Raw genomic sequence first — 21,991 nt, 5'->3', positions numbered from 1 at the left:
GACTAGCCTCAAAGTTGGCCTTAATAAGGCCTTTCTTAAGAGGTTTTGTTTCTCGAATTATGAAATTTCTGCAATTTCTCTTCATTCTCACGGAATTCATTTTCTTTTTCTATACAGGATTAAAGTATGAAAGGTCGACACGAATACTAACGCAGAAAAAAGAAACTCCCGGCTCTTCGGTGCAAATAGAGAGTGGACCAAAGCAACGGTAAGTGAAAATCAGGCCCTGAATGGCCATTTATTGCAGTGCCCAAAGATCATATGCTTATGATGAAGCACACGAAGAAAAAGCTGATATTTTGCCAGCACAAAGGTGGGTTAGGGCACAGAAAGAAACAAGTGTTTGCAATATTGCTCGCATGCGGATGACATTGAAGCACTTCCACGCACTGTAATATCTCTACAGGTATACACACATTCAAGAGCCCTCTCACTCATTTCTGCTGATTTCGCAAGAGTGGGAAGTCACTGAGTTAGTTTAGGCAAGTGTAGATGAACGAAAGTGCAGCTGAATGCCAGTAAGTGTAAGGGCCATAAATCAGTGCTCCTGAGTGCCAGCTGACATTATGGGCCAATTATTTATTACCTGCCAGTGTAAAGAAATGTGACTCTGAAAGAAAGCATAAGCCCGAGCACATAGAGGTGATTTCGAAGAGGACAAGTATACGTGAAATGTGTTTGTGCAGATCGTGGAGAACGCAAGTGAGTGCATTTTGCTCGCTTTAGTTGCTTTCTCAGAGCATTACGTGTGTTCATCTATTGTCATGGCTTCAATACTTCGTTTACACTACGTATGCGCACATTGTACTTAGATAAAGTTGGGCTGGACTTTGGTGCTAATAATGGCTGTAAACTTCAAGTGCAGTGCTGAATTTCAAAGTTCAGACACATTAGCATGTCGTTCACAACCTCTTATGGCTGCCACACATGAGAGGTGTGTCATATTGAATGCTCTGCTTTCTGTAGTAGATCACCGACACCTAACTTCACAATGTTAGGGTGGATAGCTGGGCATGTTGGCCGAACATGATCTGATGTGAAATGCGTGAAGACGGCGCCGACGAACAATGATGAATCGGGAGGAAACGCCACTATTTTATACAGGGGGTGCTATCACAATTCACCTGCGCGCATTCGCGTTCAGGTAAAGGTTCAGGTTCATTGCGGTAATGAGATTGATGCAACACACACACATATAACCTGCCTTAACGATCCTTTTGGCCTCAATTACTAATATGACCCATTTGTCATATATTCTGGCCACCACAACGCAAGCGTTTCGTTTGCAATCTCTACAATGAATTGCCAGGTGGTTCCTTCCCCCATTTCTAACATTGTTTTGATGCTGCCTTGGCCCATGTACTTTCTACCATATGAGAAAAGAATTGACAAAGCGACTACTGCTTGACAATCCACATATTTACTTTCGTTATATATGACACAGGCCAGTGTCCTGCGGAAAGAATGGTTGGTCATTCTGCAGAGCCTTGAAACCTCGCACGGGGCAGCAAATTCCACCTTCACGTTAGCTCCCTTGGCAAGCCTATTCTAATTGTGGGGCACGCAGTGTATGTAAGGCATGACGGCTACCTTTTCTTTTGCGCGAGGTGGCTCCTGGGCCAGTTGGCGGGTTCGTGATTCTCGAGAATTCTTTCTGCTAAAGAAACTAGCACAAGCTCTGGGTAGCCTGCCTCTTCTAGCCGTTCAGACCGCTTAAGAAAACTTTGCAGCTCAATCCGGGCAGGACTTCTTGAAAACGTTCAGCAGGCACGGGTTAGCAATGCTGCGTTTGACTAGCTTGACTATATTGACTAGACTGGATTTTCCGTCGTCGTCTTCACCCCTTTTACATTCGATCAGCTTTATAATGGTGACACGTGCTCTTTGAGGAAGAAGGAAGAATGATTGTCAGATATGCTGGTTAGCCAGTGTAAATACAAGCGACCTACTCTGTGCTGGTGAAATGATTTAAAGGGAATGAAAGGAAACAGGAGAGCCGATACTTAAAATAAAAAAAGAAAAGAATGTGTGCGTATTGATGTCATGCAGCGCACTAAAGCAACAGCCCCCATGTCAAGTAGCAGGGCAACGCAAGGGTGTTGAGCACAGCCTGGACAATGGTTCTCTCTCCCAACAAGTGGCAATTAAATGCAGTCAACTCTGGTTTGTTATCCACACCACAATGAGCACAGTCACATAAGATATCTCGGATCGTTATTTCGCAGCCTCAGGAGTTTACGGTTAACACTGAGACCTGTTTCGTGTAAGATCGCTACTATATTGCGCTGAACAACTATTGGACAAAACATAGCCCTAACAGGGCCAAGTGGAAAAAGTTTCCGGAATTGTCTAAAATTAAACGGTATATCTTTTTTTATTTTTTCCAGGTACGACGATGACTAAGAGGTCCAGGAGTTATCAGGACAAATAAATCTGAAAATACACGAAGGACATCTGATGTGTTTATCATGCCGAAGCGATTATGTCAAAATGAAATGCAGATTTAAAAACTATTTTTTTTCTGATTGGCAATGTATACGTAAAAAACTTCACTTGCACATTTCTGCGCTCACCCAAACATTGCTCCGCAGTGCCAAAGATTTTGTTATGTTGCTTGGCTCCCAGAAAATTATTCTATTCAAGTATGTAAATTTCCTTGCAGCACCTTGAGTCTTTCTTTTTTTCATACTAGTCATGGATTGCTACCTTTTCATTAGCTGCGAGCACTTCGCTAAGTTCCTCATTAGATAACCTTTCTAAAGAAAGTGGGACCTCACACTCAGTTTGGGCCGATTGTTTGTACTGTTACTGATATTTTACTCATCTTCTATTCTACATGATTTGGATATAAACAAAACTTTTTTCAATGAACGTGAAAGTGACGAACTGAGAGGCCCAATTTTTGTTGGTCACAAGCTCATGCAAGTTCATGCGTTATGCTTTTCGCATTTTAAACGCCGTAGGTTCGAACACTACCTATCTGTTCTTGTATTTCGTGTTTCATTTTGTCTTTTACTTTTTACTGTCCCAGCTTGGTATATAGGTCTTCATTCTAGGTTAACAACTCGAAGTGAAACTATGCTGCGCACTTTGTTTATAGTCGACAAATCATTCTCCCTTGAAAATATTTTCCGTGTCAAAGTCGTTCTGCTTGAACATGCCTGCATGAATGTGCATCATGCTTTCATATTGTGTATATAAATGAAGTGGATATTCCACTAAATAATACTAAGGTGTTAGGAGAAAAACTTATGCTCTTAATAACTGCGTATATAGGGGACAGTTGATAAAACGAATATAACGATGGCACAAGCACTCAATTGTTGCACACGATACCTTAATCCAAAATAATTCTCTCCTTTGAGATAATTAGGTATGCAAGCATGCATTCCATCTCACCTGCTTGCATCCACTTCCTGGCACACCTTACTTTGCCTGACACACAGCAGAATAACATCGTGCCCGTTTAATACAGCGCGTCCACTTTAATACAGTCAGTATTTTTTATTGACATCCTAATTTTTCCAAGAAGTCATCGACTACCACATCTGGCAACGGGGGTATACTCCACCAGAAACATGCAGCTGTCATAGTTGATGTTCACGCCTAATTATTCACTTCGCTTCAAGACAGCAATGTCGCCTTCCTGACCGTCATGAAGTGGCCAATTATCGATGACAGAATCCTCATCGAGAATTCCCTGAGGAAAGCGCCGACGGCAGAACCTGAAGAAAGCACTAATATTACCACAGGCTCCCCAAGAAGACATCGACGACCACGAGAGCGCAAGGGGTAATTAAGGCCGTCTTCGCCCCCGTATGAACGACCAGCCAAGTGTAAAAAACGTCCAAGCGGGCGTACCCGTGTCGACATAATTGCCTTCATCGCTGAAAAATTGTTACACTTTTATTCCCTGAGCAGACACAAAGGGAAGGACGAAGCGAAGAAAATCCGCAAGCCAGGAGCTTGTCGACGGCAGAAGGTGAGGAAAGCCCTAATATTTCCACAGGCTTCCCATGAAAACGTCGACGACCACAAGAACGCAAGGGGTTGTTTAGGACCGTCCTGGCCCCCGTGTTAATCAGAACCAATCGACACTCGGATAAGAGTCACAACCATGAACCAATGAAGGGAGTACAATCTTTTCTTTTTTTTTTTCATCATCACGATGCCCGGCTTCGTCGTCGGTTCCTGATTTTTGCGGTGAAGACCTACCTCACCCGGTCGAAATGATACCAGCTCAATCTCTTCGGAGGCGTAGATTCGAATGCCATGGCTGCCACCAGTTTATACGATCTCTACCGGATAAGCTACGTCTTCACCGCAAGAAGTAAATTTGGCGGTCCGCCGGCATTGAAGCGCTAGGCCAACGCAGCAGTCAGCAAGGAGAAAACGCAAGCTGCTCGCGGGGGTGGACCAGCGGTGACCTCGGAATCGCGACGATAGGTCGTGGGGGGGAGGGGGTGCCGACATCGACGACACAGACGCCTTTTTTCCAGCCAATTTCGCTTTCAACGAACCTGCCAAGGGGAACTAATTGTTCGTGTACCTCCCACATGAACTCCGGTATTCAAAATTTGATTGTTGGAATAGGTCGTGTCAAGGATGCGTCCAAAAGTACTCATTTTCTGTAGCCACCTCTCGTTGGAAATTAGAAAGTTAATTACCGTAACTTCACTAATTACACGCGTAAGCGCGGAAATTGCTGTCTATCTAAAAGCTTCTAATCGACGCACTCTAATGGTAACCATAACGTTCCCATGATTTATATTTTTCTAACTTTAAAAATTTGGTGCAGATAAAAAAGCACCTTGTATGCATACCACACAACGATCGCGAACGGTTAACAATCCACATAAAACCACAGCCTTGAAAGCACAAATGCATGTGCAAATAGCTACGCGAATCCTCCGTGTCGGCGTAGAGATGTGGTGATAGAGTGTTCAGCTGGCACGCGATGTAGCCGGGTTCGACTCCTGGTGTGACCATGTTTGTGTGAGCAGTGTTACCAATTTCCTATAATGTGGTATAGGCTATGTGTATGAAACAGCACGCAGAACTCTGGGCGGCGCCTGTGTATAAACAAGTATTTTTTCATAAAAAAACACCTATTTCGCCGCATAATGCTGAACCGCATAAAGTTGAGCACCTTAGAAAGCTGGACAGGTTTCACTTGAAACACCGCATAAATATTTGGCGCTATGCATGCCGTTTTCCAAGCGGCACGCATATGCAACGAATGGGACGTTTAAATGCGGGCCGTATATGTAAGAGCCGCATAAAATATATTATAGGCCCCTACGCTGTGGGCCGCTTAGATTGAGTCATTTACAAGCGTCAAACTTTTGATCTACTTTCCACGTTATATGGGTTGCTTTAAGCCGGTATTGACTAAGAGTGCTGTATAGACGATAAGTGCATCCGCTACGCTTATAGCGCTTTTATAAAAATTTGTACGCCTGACTCAGAACAACAAATACACCTTGCACGGGACCGCGAAATTAAAGCGCCATTCTTCGTATTCTGCCCTAATTCAACGATTATATCAGTGAACGCAATTTGAAACATTTGCTTTAAAGGGAGCTCTGAAATTGTATTTATAAGGTTTTATGTTCTTGGTTGCAAAAGAAAAGGAAAAAAGTTCTCGCAATGCATATACTGCCTTAGGAACAGGTAAAAATAAGAAATCAGAAGTGGGGAACTAGTATTCCGGCGACATCTTAGTGGTTTGAGGGATCATAAACTAAGAAAATAAGAGTCCCTTGTTCCTCTTTATTCAGAGGTTTTACAAGACTACCTAGAATGTTTGAAGCAAGGCAGTAACTTACACTGTCGTGCTTTCATTTTCACTTGTGAGCTCCACCATTCTGAAAAAAAAAGAAGAGAATTGCACCATATCAGAATAGTTGATTTTGTATGCTGCATCGTCTCAGATGGTCGTACCAGGATGAACATGTTACCCGATGCTGCGAGTAGTAACCATCTCCTAATTACCGTGACGCTGAAGCATAATGCGGGGATTTTCAACGAGCATGCAACGAGACATTCGTATGTAACGAGGCACTTTTAGTGGGTCTGCCCAACGTCGCCGGTACCTTGCCATTTCTGGACCATATATCCCCAATCCTTGTAGTTACGAGGCATAGATCTGCCCACTGCCAACACGGCGAGGCAATATGAAATTAGCTCCTGTGGTTCGTCCATGGAGCGAGCTAAAGGAATATAGGAGGCCGAATCAGAAAGTGTTCGTCCCTATTTTTTCAGCCATATTACGCCCGCAAATGCGAAGTCAACATATCCATTCCTAGCGGTGGACCTTTCTTGGACCAGCCCGGCCTTATCTGCCGGTAGCTCCGTGGCACGGCGCTGCTGTGAGTAGTTGAAAATAGTTCGAATACTATGGATCAAGGAACCAATACCGATCGGAATCCACAGGAAAATGCAACTCACACATTGGGAAAGGTGTCTTGCTTTGAGAAGTGTGAGTTCGTGGCACTGTGAATTCGCAAAAGGCCCTGAAGACTTGCACGACGATGAGCGTTCAAAGAGGCCATGTGCGTCGCAATCAAAACAGCTGAAAAGCTCCGGTGATTCTGCACCACCCACCACCAGTCCGGATCTCGTCCCTATAGGGATTTCCAAGTTTTCGGTCCCCTGAAGTGGCTCCTGGCAGGACAGCGATTCACGCGCAACAATGAAGCCAAGACAGCAGTCCGACGATGTTCCACAGTCAGCTGGACGAATTCCACCACAAAGGCCTCTTAAATTTAGCGCTACGATGGCAGAAATGTCTGAACCGCTGTGCGGACTATGTGAAAAAATTGTGGAATGTACGTAGAATATATTTCTAATTACCTGTATGTACCTTATTTTCGCTAATAAAAATAGAAAAAATACTTGCTGATTCACCCTCGTGTATCAAGCGACCTGCCCATCCGATTGAATCCCTCCCCACTTTAACGCGACAACGTCAACGATCCCGTGTCGCAGAAAAGCCGGCGGTGTTGGCCGTGAGCGAAGATTACCGGAAGGCAATTCATAAATAAAAACTTACAAGATGGCCTGGGTGAGAATCGAACCAAGGTCTCCGCAGTGTGAGACGGGGACGCTACCACTCAGCCATGAGTTTTTTTCTTATTGCCGGCTTTGACATACACAAACAATACACAAAAGATTTAAATATGTCAACAAGGACTTTGCTGGCAAACATATTAAAATATTTTCAATGTTGCAAGTTTATCTCGCATGTCAATCCATGTTGGCCGTTCAGGGAGTGTCCGATGGACCTCCCTGAAACGTACTACAGATTCATTGAAGTGGTTACGTGTAGGTCGCGCACTGATATCAGCATTGCTGAACTGCGTTCTAGCTTTCCACAAACTGTGGAGGCCCAGGAGCATTATAGCGTCATACGGAAAAGCCTCCGTTTCTACCGGTAGGAATCTTATTCCATGTGGATCTAAATGTAACTCTTTCTTTAATGTCCTTTGTAGCACATCCCAGAAAAGATGGTATCCCAGCAATCTAGAAACGCATGCTCTATCGTTTCAGGCTTCTTGCATAAGAAGCAGTTAATGGACCACGGGACAAAAATACCCCTGTTATGTATCCATGTTTTAACTGATAATGTGTTAGTGTGTAGCTTAAAGAAAAAAGTTTTCACCGAAGGTTGCACTGAGATTCTTTTAACCCTTTTGAGGACATCTCCTCGGCCTCCATGGTTTGACATATGGTAAATCAGTACAGGGAGCATAGAGTCAATTAGGTCCTTATACACACATTTTTCCTAGTAATATTGGTGAGTTACTGTACTGAAAACCGTATATGCAACATTCTGTACGCAAACATGACTTCTCGCAGGTAACCTTTAACGGCACCATGCATTGCTTAACACGAGCATACAACAAATCCTGGAAGGTGCCGACATAAAAGCAATTCCATGACTGTGCGAAGGAACACATCATTCTGATCGCGAAGGTACACAGAGCGCGACACAACTTGTCGCACAAATAAATGCGCCAACCCGAGGCCCCCTTTCTATACTGGCAAGAACAAGTTTGTGCGGCAGGTCCTTTCCCAAGTCGATGCCCATATGAAAACGGCAAAGATACGGTGGATTTTTTGGATGCTGATCCGCGAACCACACAGCACATTCATGACATGCCATATCTTCAACGTAAGAAATAGGTTACAAAGTGTGGTGCGCGATAACATTGACAGCTGTCGCCCCTGCCCCGCGTTAGCCTTTTCCTTTGCTCTCGCCACTTCTTCATCCCAGCATGGCTCAGGGTCGCGATAAGAGTCGAGAGGCACGCCTAGGTAGGTTGTTGTATTGGTTGAACTCCGAAGTCGAGCGAAGTAATCTGGCGTTTCTTCCCATTCACCATGCCAAAACCCATAAGTCTTCTCACAGTTTATTTGCACCCCGGTGCACTTGCAGAAGGGTTCAACTACCGCCACGGCCTCACAGATACTATTTCTATTGGAACAGAATATGGCGATGCATCCGCATACGCCAATATTTTCACCTCTGTTGACTGTAACCTGAACCCAGTTATCCGTTCATTGCTTTGGATGGCCTTGCACAAAGGCTCAAGGTAAGCCGCGAATAGCAGGGGTGACAGCGGACATCTCTGCCACACAGAACACAACACTTGCACGCTGACTGTCAGGTCCCTGTTTACAATGACCCGAGTTGTGCAGTTAGCATACGCCATCCTGACACCGTCTGTTTTTATGATTTTTACGTTGGAATGCTCTAATATGGCGAAGAGAACATCGTGGGAAACACGGTCGAAGGCTTTAGCCAGATCTAGTTGCATCATAGCCACTCGCTCGCTAAATACATCACAACATTGTAGCACACTTCGAGCTACGTGTATGCTCGTGACGATGCTTCTACCCTTTATACCACAGGTCAAATGCGTGCCAACCAGCCTCCTTATCACACCCTGCAATCGTTTAGCCAACTCTTTCTTAAATATTTTATAGTCGACGTTGGTAAGGCTCATCGGGCGATAAGACCCCACCGACTGACGTTTTTCAGGTGCCTCAGATTTTGTGATGGGTATGATGTGCGAAGTTGTGAAGGACAGTGGTATCTTTTTGCTGATCCGATTCGGCCATAACTTTGAGTAGAATCTGGGCTATAATTGTTTTGAATGTTTTATAAAATGGTACTCCTAGGCCCTGGTAGGTAGTGCATCAATTACGTCCTCTATTTCTTTCACGGAAATTGGCTGTTCCCGACGCGTTTTTACTTCTTCGTCCAGCTTTGGCACTAACGACAGAAATTCTGCTTTATTTCACAGAAATTCCGGACTTGGCAGTTGAGGTCGCGGCAGCGGAGCATTCTGCTGAACGTTTTCTGTCGCCTACGCAGGTTTTCACAGATCCGGCGCAGTACTACCGTGAACCAGCGTCAGCAGTGCTTCGACCATCCTATTTAACGCACGTGTGCCCTAACTCACGAAGATTTAACAGGACTGGCTGCGTCAGCGAAGCGCCACGTGCCGCCCGTGGGGAACGCCACCTGTACATCACCCCAGGAACCATCGGCACCCGGAAACCATATAAAGTTGGATCACCGCAGAATTCATCACTTGGCAGCTGAGGTCGCGGCAGCGGAGCATTATGCTGAACGTTTTCTGTCGCCTACGCAGGTTGGTTTCATTTGTATCACTGCATAAGAATTCGTTTTCACATTTTTGCCGTACCCACTGCTGCCAAATCATAATGCCAACGTGTGCTGAGTTATCTAGAGCGATGGATTCGTTGCGAAAAGAAGTTGAGGAATTGCGTAACAGCATCGCCCTATTTAGTGAAACGTTTGAAACGATGAAGACAAAGCAGGAAGGCCTGGTCAGAGAAAATAAGGAGCTCTCGCGAACGAACGAGCAGCTAACCAAACAGGTTGCTGAGTTGCAGCAATAGTCCCGCATAAACAATGTGGAAATCAAAGGTGTACCAGAAACAAAGGGCGAAAGCTGTGAAGCAATTCTGCAACATATCGCAGAAAAAATCGATTGTCCTGTGAGTCCTGCAGAAATTGATGTTGTGCACAGGGTCCCTGCTAAAGGTGGTCCAAACATAATTGCGCGTTTTTGTACTCGTCAAAAGAAGACCGAGTTCGCTACAAAGACTAGGAAGGCGCGTCTGTCAACCAGGTCCATTGGCATAACGAATCAGGACAAGCCCATATTCGTCAACGATCACCTGACTCCAGAGAACAAGCGGCTGTTTGCCCAAGCACTGGCTCTTAAAAGGGAAAAGCAGTGGCAGTTCCTTTGGGTCGACAACTGCCGTATCAAAGCAAGAAAGTCTACAGACAGTAGGGTGTACCGCATCTCTGGAGTCGGTGATCTAGCCATTTTTACCTGAAAAGCACTATTCCTGTGCCTTAATGACCGGGAATCACCATGGCGTCACACACTCTTCATGAGCTGAAGCAACTACTTAGTTCTTCGTCCACTTCTCAGATTTCTATCATACATTTTAACGTCCGAAGCTTACCCAAAAACTTTGATCATATGGTTAACTTTCTTACTTTAACCAATCACCACTTTTCGCTCATATGTCTATCGGAAACATGCCTATCTGCAGCTGACGATACCTTATTTTCCATACCGGGCTATCATTCGGAATATTTTCATCGTCTGGCTGATCGCCACGGTGGATCGGAAATATTTATTTCCAACTCATTATCTTATAGACGGCGTGCAGATATCTCATTTTCGATGGCCAAATGCGAATCAGTTTGGCTTGAATTTGACAATCACTTTCTACCAACCAACAAAAGAACTATCATTGGTTCAATTTACCGTTCCCCATCGTCATCTTACGATGATATTTGTGGTGAACATGATAGTTTATTTAACTCGTTCATTACCAAAAATTATAATGTAATCATCGTCGGCGACATTAACATTAACATTACAAATATTAACGATAGTTCTTGTGTCCAGTACACCAAGTGCTTCATTGGACATGTTATGGAATCTTTACTAGATTCTCCAACGCGATGTGCTTCTTCCGGTCAAAATACGCTTATTGACCACGTACTGGTGTGGTCAATAAGCTGGTGTGGTCAATTTTATTCTGACAGACCATTATCCAATTTTTCTCTTATTAAGTACTCAAACTACTTATAAAAATTAAATGGTTATTAAGAGTTCTTCCGATTCAAGAAAATTTGTGGATTTGTTGTCCGGCTCTGACTGGGGCCTATTATCCGAGGAATCTTGTGTTGACAAAGCATTCAGCACATTAAATGAGAAACTAACAGATATTATAAATACTTGTACGTCTGTATCCGCCATATCACGTTGGTATTCCACCCCCAGGCTTCCGTGGATCACTAGAGGACTACTGCGCTCTATAAATAAAAAAGATAACCTCTTCAAAAAATTAAAACTCCAACCATTTAACCTCGCCCTTAAGGCTCGATTCAAATTATATTCACAAACTCTCACCGTCTTACTTAAACAGGCTAAGAGAACCTACTATGAAGATAAAGTGCTCGAAAATGGGAATGACTGGAGAAAGAATTGGAATGTAATTAAAGAATATTTAAATCTTAATCAACAGGACACACCTGTGACACGGTTTACTGACGGCACCAGCACTCTAACTGATCCTATAGATGTCGCAAATTCATTTATTGAATCATTTTTCAAGAGCTCTGCAGCCGGTGTCCCTAACTTGCCTAAGTTGCCCCGCGTTCCTCACTCCTTCTCCTTAAAACCCACATCGCCAAATGAAGTTCATCGCACTATAATAGGGCTCAAGACCACAGGCTGTGGCCGAGATTCAATTCATCCATCAAAAATCGAACTTGTTGCTCGTGAGTTATCTTTTGTCCTCTCTGATATTATTAACACTGCATTTCGTACCGGCGTTTTTCCAACGAGTCTCAAACAAGGAAAAAACGAGTCTCAAACAAGGAAAAGTCACTCCAGTATTTAAAAAAGGTGATCGAAATATCTTTTCTAATTATCGCCCTATAACGATACTGCCATTTTTTTGGTAAAGTAATTGAGAAGCTCCTTGTTAATCGCCTAACGAACTACCTAACAAAATTTAACCTTTTGACTTCTAAGCAGTTTGGTTTTCGTGCTAACTTATCAACTGAATTAGCACTGAAAAACTAACTGACAGCCTAAAGCAGTTTATCGACAATGGGCTATGGGCATGAGCGGTATTTGTTGATTTAACTAAAGCTTTTGACACTATTAACCACTCCATTTTGTACGCTAAACTTGAATCATTTGGAATTTGTGGACCTGCTTTAGCTCTTTTCCAAAGCTACCTTACTAATAGAACCCAGGTTGTTAGATATTAGTTTAATGGGGTTTAATGGCGCAAAAGCAGCTAAGGCTATGCTGCGCCAAACACGACGTGTTCTAAAATACAGTTTATAAAGTGAAAGACTGTGTTAATAATCTATATTTTATGTAAAAATCCAGTGTCGTTTAAAAATTTACGGACGTCACAAAATGGGACTAGTGGATCATCGCCTAAAATTAGAGCAGGGTGTAACGGTATGTGTTGTTCATATAATTTGTGCAAGAGTACTCGTCTGTGTGTTTCAATCTGCGTACATGTGAGTAATATGTGCATAACTGTTAGTGGCTGTTGACATTTCTCGCATGTTGGTGTGTCTTCTTTCCTAAGTAAGTAATTGTGTGTGATGTGTGTGTGCCCGATGCGTAGTCGGCACAAAACTACTTCAATGAACCGCTCCTGATGATAGCATGACTTCCACTCCCCAACTATTGGTTTCGTGAGATGTAGCTTTTTGTCGGAACAACGGTCCCATTCGCGTTGCCATTTTACCGTTAAGGCTTTTCTAATTGCGCGGATGCTATCTTTGTATGGGAGTGTTGTGTTTGTAATGTCTTCGTGTGCTGCCATCAATGCTTGTTAGATATGGAAGCGTTTTATCCACTCCAATAACAACGAACCAGGGCGTTCCACAAGGATCAATTTTGGGTCCTCTGTTATTCCTCATTTACATTAATGACTTACCATCATCGCTTAACAGTTCTGAGTGCATCATCTATGCTGACGATACAACGATATTCACTAGTGATAAAGACATTAACAGTCTACTCAGAAAGTTAAACGCCGATGTCACGAATCTTGTGTCTTGGTGTAGAAATAACTTGCTAAACGTAAACCCTGTTAAAACAAAGTTTATGTTATTTCACTCGTCCCAAAAAAAAACGCCTACAAGAACCCCTGAACTATACATTGATAACTACGTCATTACCCCATCTAATTTTATAACTTTCCTTGGTGTTACATTAGACCCCCAACCTAAGTATAACATTCACGTAAACTCTGTCACTAAGAAATCTGCTTTCGGCATCCGCGTGCTCATTCGAACAAGACACTGTTTTCAGCAATATATGCTAAAATCACTTTACTACGCTTTCATTAACAGTCACCTAACTTAGTGCATTTCATCAAGGGGCAACACATATCCTGCACATCTGACAAACCTCATTCACCTTCAGAACCACCCGCCTTGGTTGCTCAGTGGCTATGGTGTTAGGCTGCTGAGTACCAGGTCGCGGGATCGAATCCCGGCCACGGCGGCCGCATTTCGATGGGGGCGAAATGCGAAAACACCCGTGTGCTTAGATTTAGGTGCACGTTAAAGAACCCCAGGTGGTCAAAATTTCCGGAGTCCTCCACTACGGCGTGCCTCATAATCAGAAAGTGGTTTTGGCACGTAAAACCCCAAATATTATTATTATTACCTTCAGAACCGGGCGGTCGGAATAATTACCCACAGTTCATACATCACATCAGCAGCGCCCATTTTTCGCACTCTTGAAATTATACCTTTAACTTGCACATTTCAACTGAAACTATGTCTTATATTGTATAGAAGTAGAAACAGTGACATTCCAACTGAGTTACTTCCGTCAACGCAACTTTTCAATACAAATAACACGCGGTTTTTTGAAAATAATAATCTCTTGCTTCCTAAAGTCAACACTAACTACGGTAAAATGACAGCCTTCTTTTCCGCAATTTCATTTTGGAATTCACTGCCATCAAATATTAAATCATGCTCTTCATTACACTGTTTCCGGCGGCTTCTAAAACAGTTCTTATTAACAACATACCTTACCTGATTATTCAACAAGTGTACATACGTTTATATGTGTGTCTATATATAGGTGTGTATATATGTGTGCGTGTGTGTATACATTTAATACCGTGTAGCCATGTTTCAATTTTTTTCTCGATTTATGTTGATAGATTATCAGCTGTTTGTAAATTAATTTTGTTGCACTGTTGGATTGCGCACTTTTGTTTATAATCATTATACTTCTATTCAATTACTGTGATGATAGTACCTTCAAGTGTATTTCAATATGGAATTATTCTTGCTAATTTTTGTATAATCTTCAGCTACCCGATGTTTCAGTAATTACTTCTAATATGTTGATTGTATTTTCACGCTGTTCTCACCCTCGTTGCTAATCCTATATTACATATTTTGTGCATGTTGTAACAGCAGGTCCCCCTGACAGTTTTTACTTTGGGACCTCCTTCTGTATTACATTTTCTTTGTAATTGTATTGTCTAATAATAATAAAATTCATTGATTGATTAAAAGCCCCCTATAATGGTACGCGGTTGACCGAGCAATTCTTTGAGATGATCAGCGACGACGCGTTTGATTACATTGCAGTCCTCCGAAACGTCATTCCCGCTTCTTATTTGCTGTATTTCCTTATTGCAAGCGTATTTTTTTTCGTCCGATAATGCAAGTTTTGTGGGCGTTTCACCAGCCCACAGCATCTCGGCCCGTGCACGAATAACCGCCGCTCTGTACTTTTCTGCATCAATTCTCTGCAACTGAATTTTATGCTCCTTAATTCGTTGGTGTAAGTACCTGGTTGGCAGCATTCTATACCTGTAAGAAATTCAAGTTGCTCACGAAGCAGTGTTTCGTTTTGCTTGTCTTCGTATCGCAATGCGCTACTTCTTTCGATGGCTTTCATTTTTACCAATTGCGTAAACTCCTCAAACTCTACACCAATGCTTAAAGATTGCACTGCGAGTATCTTCTTTAGCTTATTATCTACATCTTTAACGAAACCCTGATCCTCCATCAATTTCGCATTAGGTTTCCAAACTTCCGACTTGAAGTACTTCTTGGTTTATTGTTTACCAAAGGTTGCAATAACGACACAGTGGTCACTGAAAGACACTGACGTAACCTCGTACGATCTGCATACTGGCTCAAGTTCAAGCGACACGAACAGCCTGTCCAATCATGCATGGCTTTCGCATTGAAAATGTGTGAATTGCGGATACCTACTATTTGTGACAACACTTCCGATATCTTCTAAGTTGTGGTCGTGAACTGCAACATTCAAGGCTTCCGCACTTTTATCTCGCACTGGCAAACCTTTTACGCGGTCTACCGAACGGCAAACAGAATTGAAGTCACCCAACAAAACTAGTACTTTTTCACAATCGAGAAACATTTGAAAATGCTCAAAAAACTGTTTTCTCCCTGCCTCTGCATTGGGAGCATAAGGACAAATGCCGCAGAAATTCAGACCATATTGCAAAAAATCGAGAACCAGGAGGCGTCCACTTTGGCACGAAGAGAGCGATTGTACAGTTATACCGACACTAGTGCGGATGAAAAGGCCGGAACCACCAGAGCCACCGACAGAATGACACACACAAACATCGTAATGCTGACGGAAAGTGGACATCATTCGATCAGTCGCTTCCTGGCTATCAATTTTGGTTTCTTGGATTGCCACCACGTGTAGATTGTTTTCTAAGAGAATGCGACTAAGTTGACACTGTGGCCTTCTTGCTCCAAACCTCGTACATTCAGGGTAGCATCGCAAGCCCCCCCCCCCCCCCCCCCCCCCCTACCCAATTTCGGGCTCTACAGCACGAAACTACAGAGGCGGTTTCCCCGCCTGCCGTGATTCGGCCGGAATGTTCGGCCACAGTTTCCAGGACGCTCGCTGCTGCTTTAAAAGGAGCCTCATCACCACCTATTTCATCCGGTTGCGACGTCTTGCTCACGGCATCATCGTGCGACCGCTTTCCGGCCATATGGCTGGACCTTTCAGGGGAAAAGTCCATGGGATTCGCCCCCGGTTGGGTGGCGTTCCCCGAAGTCGCGTCAGGCGTTTCCGCTACGTTCTTTCACGCCGCCTCGGCGTCCTGTGCCGGAGGTAGAGGCGTCTGTCCAGGTGATGCGCGAGCCTTGGGTTGCGCGTGTAACTAATGCGCCCGAGAAGCAGCCGACGTGGTCTTCTGCACCGCTGGTCCGCTAGCTTCTTTCGATGGCTCCTCCGCATCCGCCTCATCCATGAGAAGTGCTGACGTCTTATTACTGCTCAATGGCCCAGTGACGCTGGGGTACGTCCGTGCGCACTGGCCCTCGTCGTGTCCATAGCGACGGCACGAACCATACCGTGGAATTTGACAGTCGCGCCGAATATGACCTGTGCCACGACAGCGAAGGCACAGGGTTGGCCTGCCCGATATGACAACAAGCGCCAGCTCTCGAGCGTTCACCTAGTGCGGCAGGTCATTGAGCTTCACGCCAGCGTTCAGCTTCAAGGTCACCATCCTCGTAGTTGACCCCTTATCAGACACGCCGTGAGCTCGCCACAGCTCTCTTGAGACGTCCGTCACCTTCCCAAAAGGCGACAAGGCAAGACGCATGTCCTCGTCTGGTACGCTGTGCAGGAGCCAGTGTAGCTTCATTCGAACATCCCGGTTTGCAGGGTTATCACGAGACATCTCAAATTTTTCACTGTCAACTCGCCGACGTTGAGAATCTTCTTCGCGGCGTCGCCATCCTTGAATGTAACCGCCCATACATGACTCATGCGGTACGCGCCTAGAGCGATAAATTCCGGCAGGAGCCAAAGTGGATCGAGCACCTCACGAAAATTGTCCACCCGGTATGGGCGGGCACTGATGTCCCCGTGCAGGAAAACGGTGTTTAAGACAAAACGTCCTGTAGGCAAAGTAGGCAGTACGACCTGGTACTCGTTATCCGATGCAATAGCCCTGTTTCAACGACCAGGCATGGTCGCTGTAGCCGCTCCGATGGAGCCTGTCATCGTACGTCCGTCAGGCTCGGTGGCCGGAAGTAGACCCTCGGCCATAAGTTCGCTGCTTCAAAACGGAACAAAAGCGCCTCTAGTGAATGCGGCGTTGCCTTAGAAACGTGCGGTAGAAAGTTATATGCGGTGTATATGGGTAATTATGAGCATGTAAATTAGAGAAGTCGCAGTTGAACGAGTAGCGAAGTACATTTCGGTTACATTTCTTCTACGCTTGACGCACACGCACAGCCATCTTGCGGCAAACACAGAAAACCCCCTCCTCGAAATGTACGGCGCTGCCCCGACAGGTGGCGCGCCACTCACGCACTTTTCGCCTTCGTCTCGTTTGAGCACATTGGGGCTGTGCGGGGACCGGTGCGACGATGCCCCAATACCCTTGCGTTTAAAGGGAAGCTGAAGCGGTTTTCAATTTCCATGAATTGCTGGGATTGGGAAGAACAGACCTAATAATTTACGGTTCCGAAATTTTTTTCTTCGTTCTGTTAATATAAGGGGCGGAAATCGCTTTCTAAATCACCCCCGCGGACACGCCCCCATCGCTTCCCGGAGCGCCGGGTGAGGAGGTTACCAGAGGAGAGAACCGGCGAGAGTGACGTCACTGGCGGGGACCGAGCTGCCGGACCGGCGTGCTGGCATGCGCTGGCATGCCTCTTTCCGTCCTGCGCTTTACTGAACGACGCTACGAGAGATTTGCCGCCTCCACCGCTCACGTTTGTTTTGCGATTTTCGTAAACTGTTCTTTCCTTCTGTGCTGCGTGAGTGCCTACAGCCAAGGGCGCCCAACATGCCCTCGTTCTGTGCAGCAATCGGCTGCGCGAACACACGCGGGCGAGACGATGTGGTGTTTCACAGGTTCCCGAAGGACAAGAAGCTTGCAGCGCAGTGCGGTGAGGAGAGATAAGTTCGTGCCGACGAAATCAGCTGTGCTGTGCTCGGACCATTTCCGCGATAGCCGGATAGCCTTACGACAAATGCGGAAACGCATTGTTGCAAGCGTTGCTATACTCCGTTTCATACATCAGGTGCAACGCTGTGGAGGCTTGAGATACTTCTTGCAGTGGCTGCGTTCGCACTTAGAAAAAGTTCGGTGTTTCTTGACCCGATTTTTGAGAAAACTTTTCATATAGAAGCTCAGTTCTGAATAAAAAAAAAGAATTTACCCATATAAACAATCCGTGTACTTATGGGGCTCTTGCATTGCCCAGGGGGCGCTACGAATGGATGGATGGATGTTATGAGCGTCCCCTTTGGAACGGGGCGGTGGCTTGCGCCACCAAGCTCTTGCTACTATGCTGCCTAATATCCTACCTAGGTTAACCCATGAGAAAAAAAAAACACGAAAAAGGTGCTAAAAAGCGCCCTCTGTCCTAAAATGGGTCGTACCAAGCTCGGTCGTCTGCTTCGGAATGCACGTTCACAATATGGATTCACCACTTTCGGTTGTGTTGTATCGCGGCCTGCAGCAAATATCCGGTGCCGAAGATTTTTTCAGGGGTGGCACGCTGCGTAAAGGCAAGAAATTATGCAGTGCCGAATACCTGTATGCCGTTCAAGAATTAAGCGGCGAAGTTTTAGCGCGGTGCCAATCGCAAGTGAAGCGAGTCGCGTAGGAAGTGGAACTTCAGGTTAGGTTTGCACGCTGCTAGATTCAGGCGCACAAACGCGAGGAAATGCTTGATATAAATGAATCCACAGCAGCGATAAGCAGACATCATGTGTACGGAACTGCTCGAGCACACGATCGTACGCGCCGCGAAGGCAGCGGTCTTTCGACATGCCGCGGAACGGCGGGCCTCCTGCAATCTTTGTTGACTGAATGCCGCTAAACAAGTAGTTATGCCTGCGTTGTCGTAGCGGCCATCTGTCCCTTTTAGTAACTGGTAATAACTGATGCAATGCATATGAGCTCGCATGTGAATCGCGCTGCAGCGCGAGCTCGTGCGCTGCTCGCTTGACGTGGCTTTTAATGACAGCGCTCGAACATCGATCTGCTGTAATCAATACTACCTTGCTGCGCTGCCTCAACGTGCTGACTTGAGGTCAAGTATGAGCACATTTAACTCTCTAACGTGTGCTGCTCGTAGTGGGGTAGTGAATTGTCACCGAATCAGCCCGGCCATTTGTGGTCCTTTTCACACACCTGGCCACTTGACCACTTCGCATCGGTCGAATTGTTAATTGTCGCTGTGGCCGGGTCTCGAATCGTTAATTACCAGCCATGCCTGCTGCTATGTCGGTGTGCTGTCGGGACTAAAGGTGCAAAAGACCGAAATTTAGAACGCAGATAATCAAGCAAGCTTCAAGACAGGCGAAGCAGTCAGCATGGCGCGAAGTTTCGCTTACTCAGCGCGACGAACTGCAGCTATGCAGCGCGCCCGACGCTCCACTTCGTGAGGCCTTGAAGGAAAACGGTAGAATCTGATGTTGGGATTCAGGCCTTCTTGTTCATGGCAGCCCACTACGCAAAAGTAATGACGGTGACGCCTACTCGAGGCTGGGCTAGGTCTCTCCGGATCGGCGTCACCGATTCCGTCTGCTCGCAGCATTACGTCCCACGGCACACGAAGAGCCCGTTTTCGTTAAACTATAGGCTGCGGCGAGCTCGCAGCGTTGTCGGCATGGTCTGTGAGAAGTGATGAGCCTTTTCGCACTCGCAACAGGGCAGAAAAAAGTGCGGATCGACGCAAAACTCGGCCTAGAAACGTGCTTCGCCACAGCCAGGGTTCAATACGACCCAAGCTGGTACGACCCAGATGTCGTTTCCCGCGCCGCCACAAGGCGCCGCTAATGTACTTCAAACTCCAGCGCAAGACGCCCATACGGCTGCTAAGACGTTCTTTTAAATCAATTTTCTTTTCGGCATTCTTTAATTGCAGCCCGTCGCGGCAGCTTCACGTGCATGCTCGCGCGAGCAAATGCCGCTGGCACGCTGCGAACCATAGACGGAAACGCGCGCAGTAATAAATTTTGGTAACCGGACTTCGTGCGTAGCTTCCACAGCGTTGCACCTGAGGTATAAATTGGAGTATAGGCTTGCCTAGTGACATTCGACGTACGGTTGCAGTTATCATGTTTACCACACGGCGGTGCTAAAACTGCCTAATATCTTTATGTCAACACTAGGATGGAGGGCGCATACCGATTCTTGATCGAGCCACAATCGCAAAGTCGTCGAACCATATTCTGAATATTGCACATATAATCCCCCTGACCATCTCGATCTGGATGTGTATGATAAGCAACTTCCATGACTGTACCTCGCAGCACTGCATGTGCGCGCTTTGAAACGCGGCACTTATGTTCGCGATCGTGTATCAACGCTCAGAAAACCACGGGACTTCAGACAAGCAGCGGCAAGGTGCTTGACATCGCGGAATTGTACCCGTGTTTACAATCTAATGAGAAGTTAGTGCTTCGGCATTCTTCCAGCAGCAAGTTCCCAGTGACACTTTAGCGCATTTTTTCTCCCGTCATTGGAACGTGCAGCTACATGAAAAAAAAAAGCATACGTAACAGCTAAGATTTCCAGCGCGCGAGAAGGTGTACACATCGCTCTCGCTTTTGGCACACTCAACATCGTCGTTGCCGCCATCGTTTTCCGTATCGGCTGTCGGTTCGAACATGTACGGCGAAAATACAAGCTGTCCGAGACATCGACAACGTTCCATAATGCTTATAACTCAGCTATGCAGCCAGAACAGAACAGCGTGCTACGCTCTCAAACGGCGGCGCCGACCGGCGACTGCCGCCACTGACGTCACAGCTGCTCCGACCAATCACGGGCAACAGCGGCGTTCGCGCGATACCCTGAGGCGCTGGTGCGCGTTTTCATGAAAAAACAGCCGCTTGCGCTGGTTTCCGCCCTTTTTGAACGAGACATTCGTGTTCAGGGGACTCAAAACTGTAGAATGCCGCAGAGAACTCATTTTTTTCGAAAAGTGCTTCAGCTTCCCTTTAATAAGTTTTCACGCTCTCTCCCAATCCAAATTGCAGCGTGCGTCACTCGAACCCTCGTGTTTAGGTGACGCGGCTCCTCTTTCCGCTCACAGCGCGATTCCTAGGTGCAGCGTCCGATGCGGGACGCCTCTGACGTTATCGCTGCGCCGTAGCGCGTCTGCTAGGAAAGCGTCCCCTGCGATGTGTCCCGTCTACACTGTTGGCGAGAAGTCATGCGTCTGCGTGGTGCTCCCAAGCGAGATAGAGGACGATCCCGTCGAGGCGTCAGCCCCATGATCGCGTCCGCCTTCGTGGCGCATCGCGGCCCGGCTGTCCGTGCCGATCACGACGTTTGGCTTGCGTAGATCGTTTTCCCTCCGAGACACCGAGTACTTCGGTTCGTTCCGCTTGCTGAGGCGCACGTTTCGTGGCCGCGCCGAACCCTGGGTTGCTCGGCGCTCACCGCGTGTCCTTGCGTGGCTCGAGAGCATGCCGAGCGAATGAGTGCGCGGTGCTAACGGGGTGCGATAACGCTATCGCGTTACACTCTTGAAGGCAATGTTTAAGCGTCCTCCATTTTTTTTACTGTGATGCATCCTTTCTGTGTCTCCACGTGAACAATATCCCCCGAAAGAGCGGAGAAGTATTTCGATAAACAAGATTCAACATAAGCAACCATCGTATTAACGCGCCAGAGCACCTCTGTACATATTTGTTGACTTCTAAACGCACCCTAGGCTTTCACAATAAATTGGCATGGTGATAAAAGGCACGAGGACAAGAGCAAGCAATGCCTAAGTGCTCGTAAGCATTTCTTACTAACCGCACAGCCGAAATTCACTTCGGTCCCCACACATCCCGCCCATACACCCTTAGTGGGATTGGCACCCCCCACGGATCTGTCCTCTCCCCTTTTCTCTTCAATG

General features: G+C 46.0%; 1 protein-coding gene across 1 annotated transcript in view; it reads right to left on the bottom strand.

Moving 5' to 3' along the window:
- Positions 1–21,991, bottom strand: part of LOC135916812 (phospholipid-transporting ATPase ABCA3-like) — a 420,918-nt gene that overhangs the window by 210,619 nt on the left and 188,308 nt on the right. The window contains exon 11 of the mRNA XM_065450250.2: positions 5,829–5,867. Within this exon, the coding sequence (XP_065306322.1) occupies positions 5,829–5,867 (39 nt within the window). The remainder of the gene's footprint in view (positions 1–5,828; positions 5,868–21,991) is intronic.

This window comes from Dermacentor albipictus, chromosome 1 (genome assembly GCF_038994185.2).
Source record: "Dermacentor albipictus isolate Rhodes 1998 colony chromosome 1, USDA_Dalb.pri_finalv2, whole genome shotgun sequence".
Taxonomy (NCBI): domain Eukaryota; kingdom Metazoa; phylum Arthropoda; class Arachnida; order Ixodida; family Ixodidae; genus Dermacentor; species Dermacentor albipictus.
Note: the sequence above shows the minus strand (reverse complement) of the source record. Positions and strands in the feature narration are given on the sequence as shown.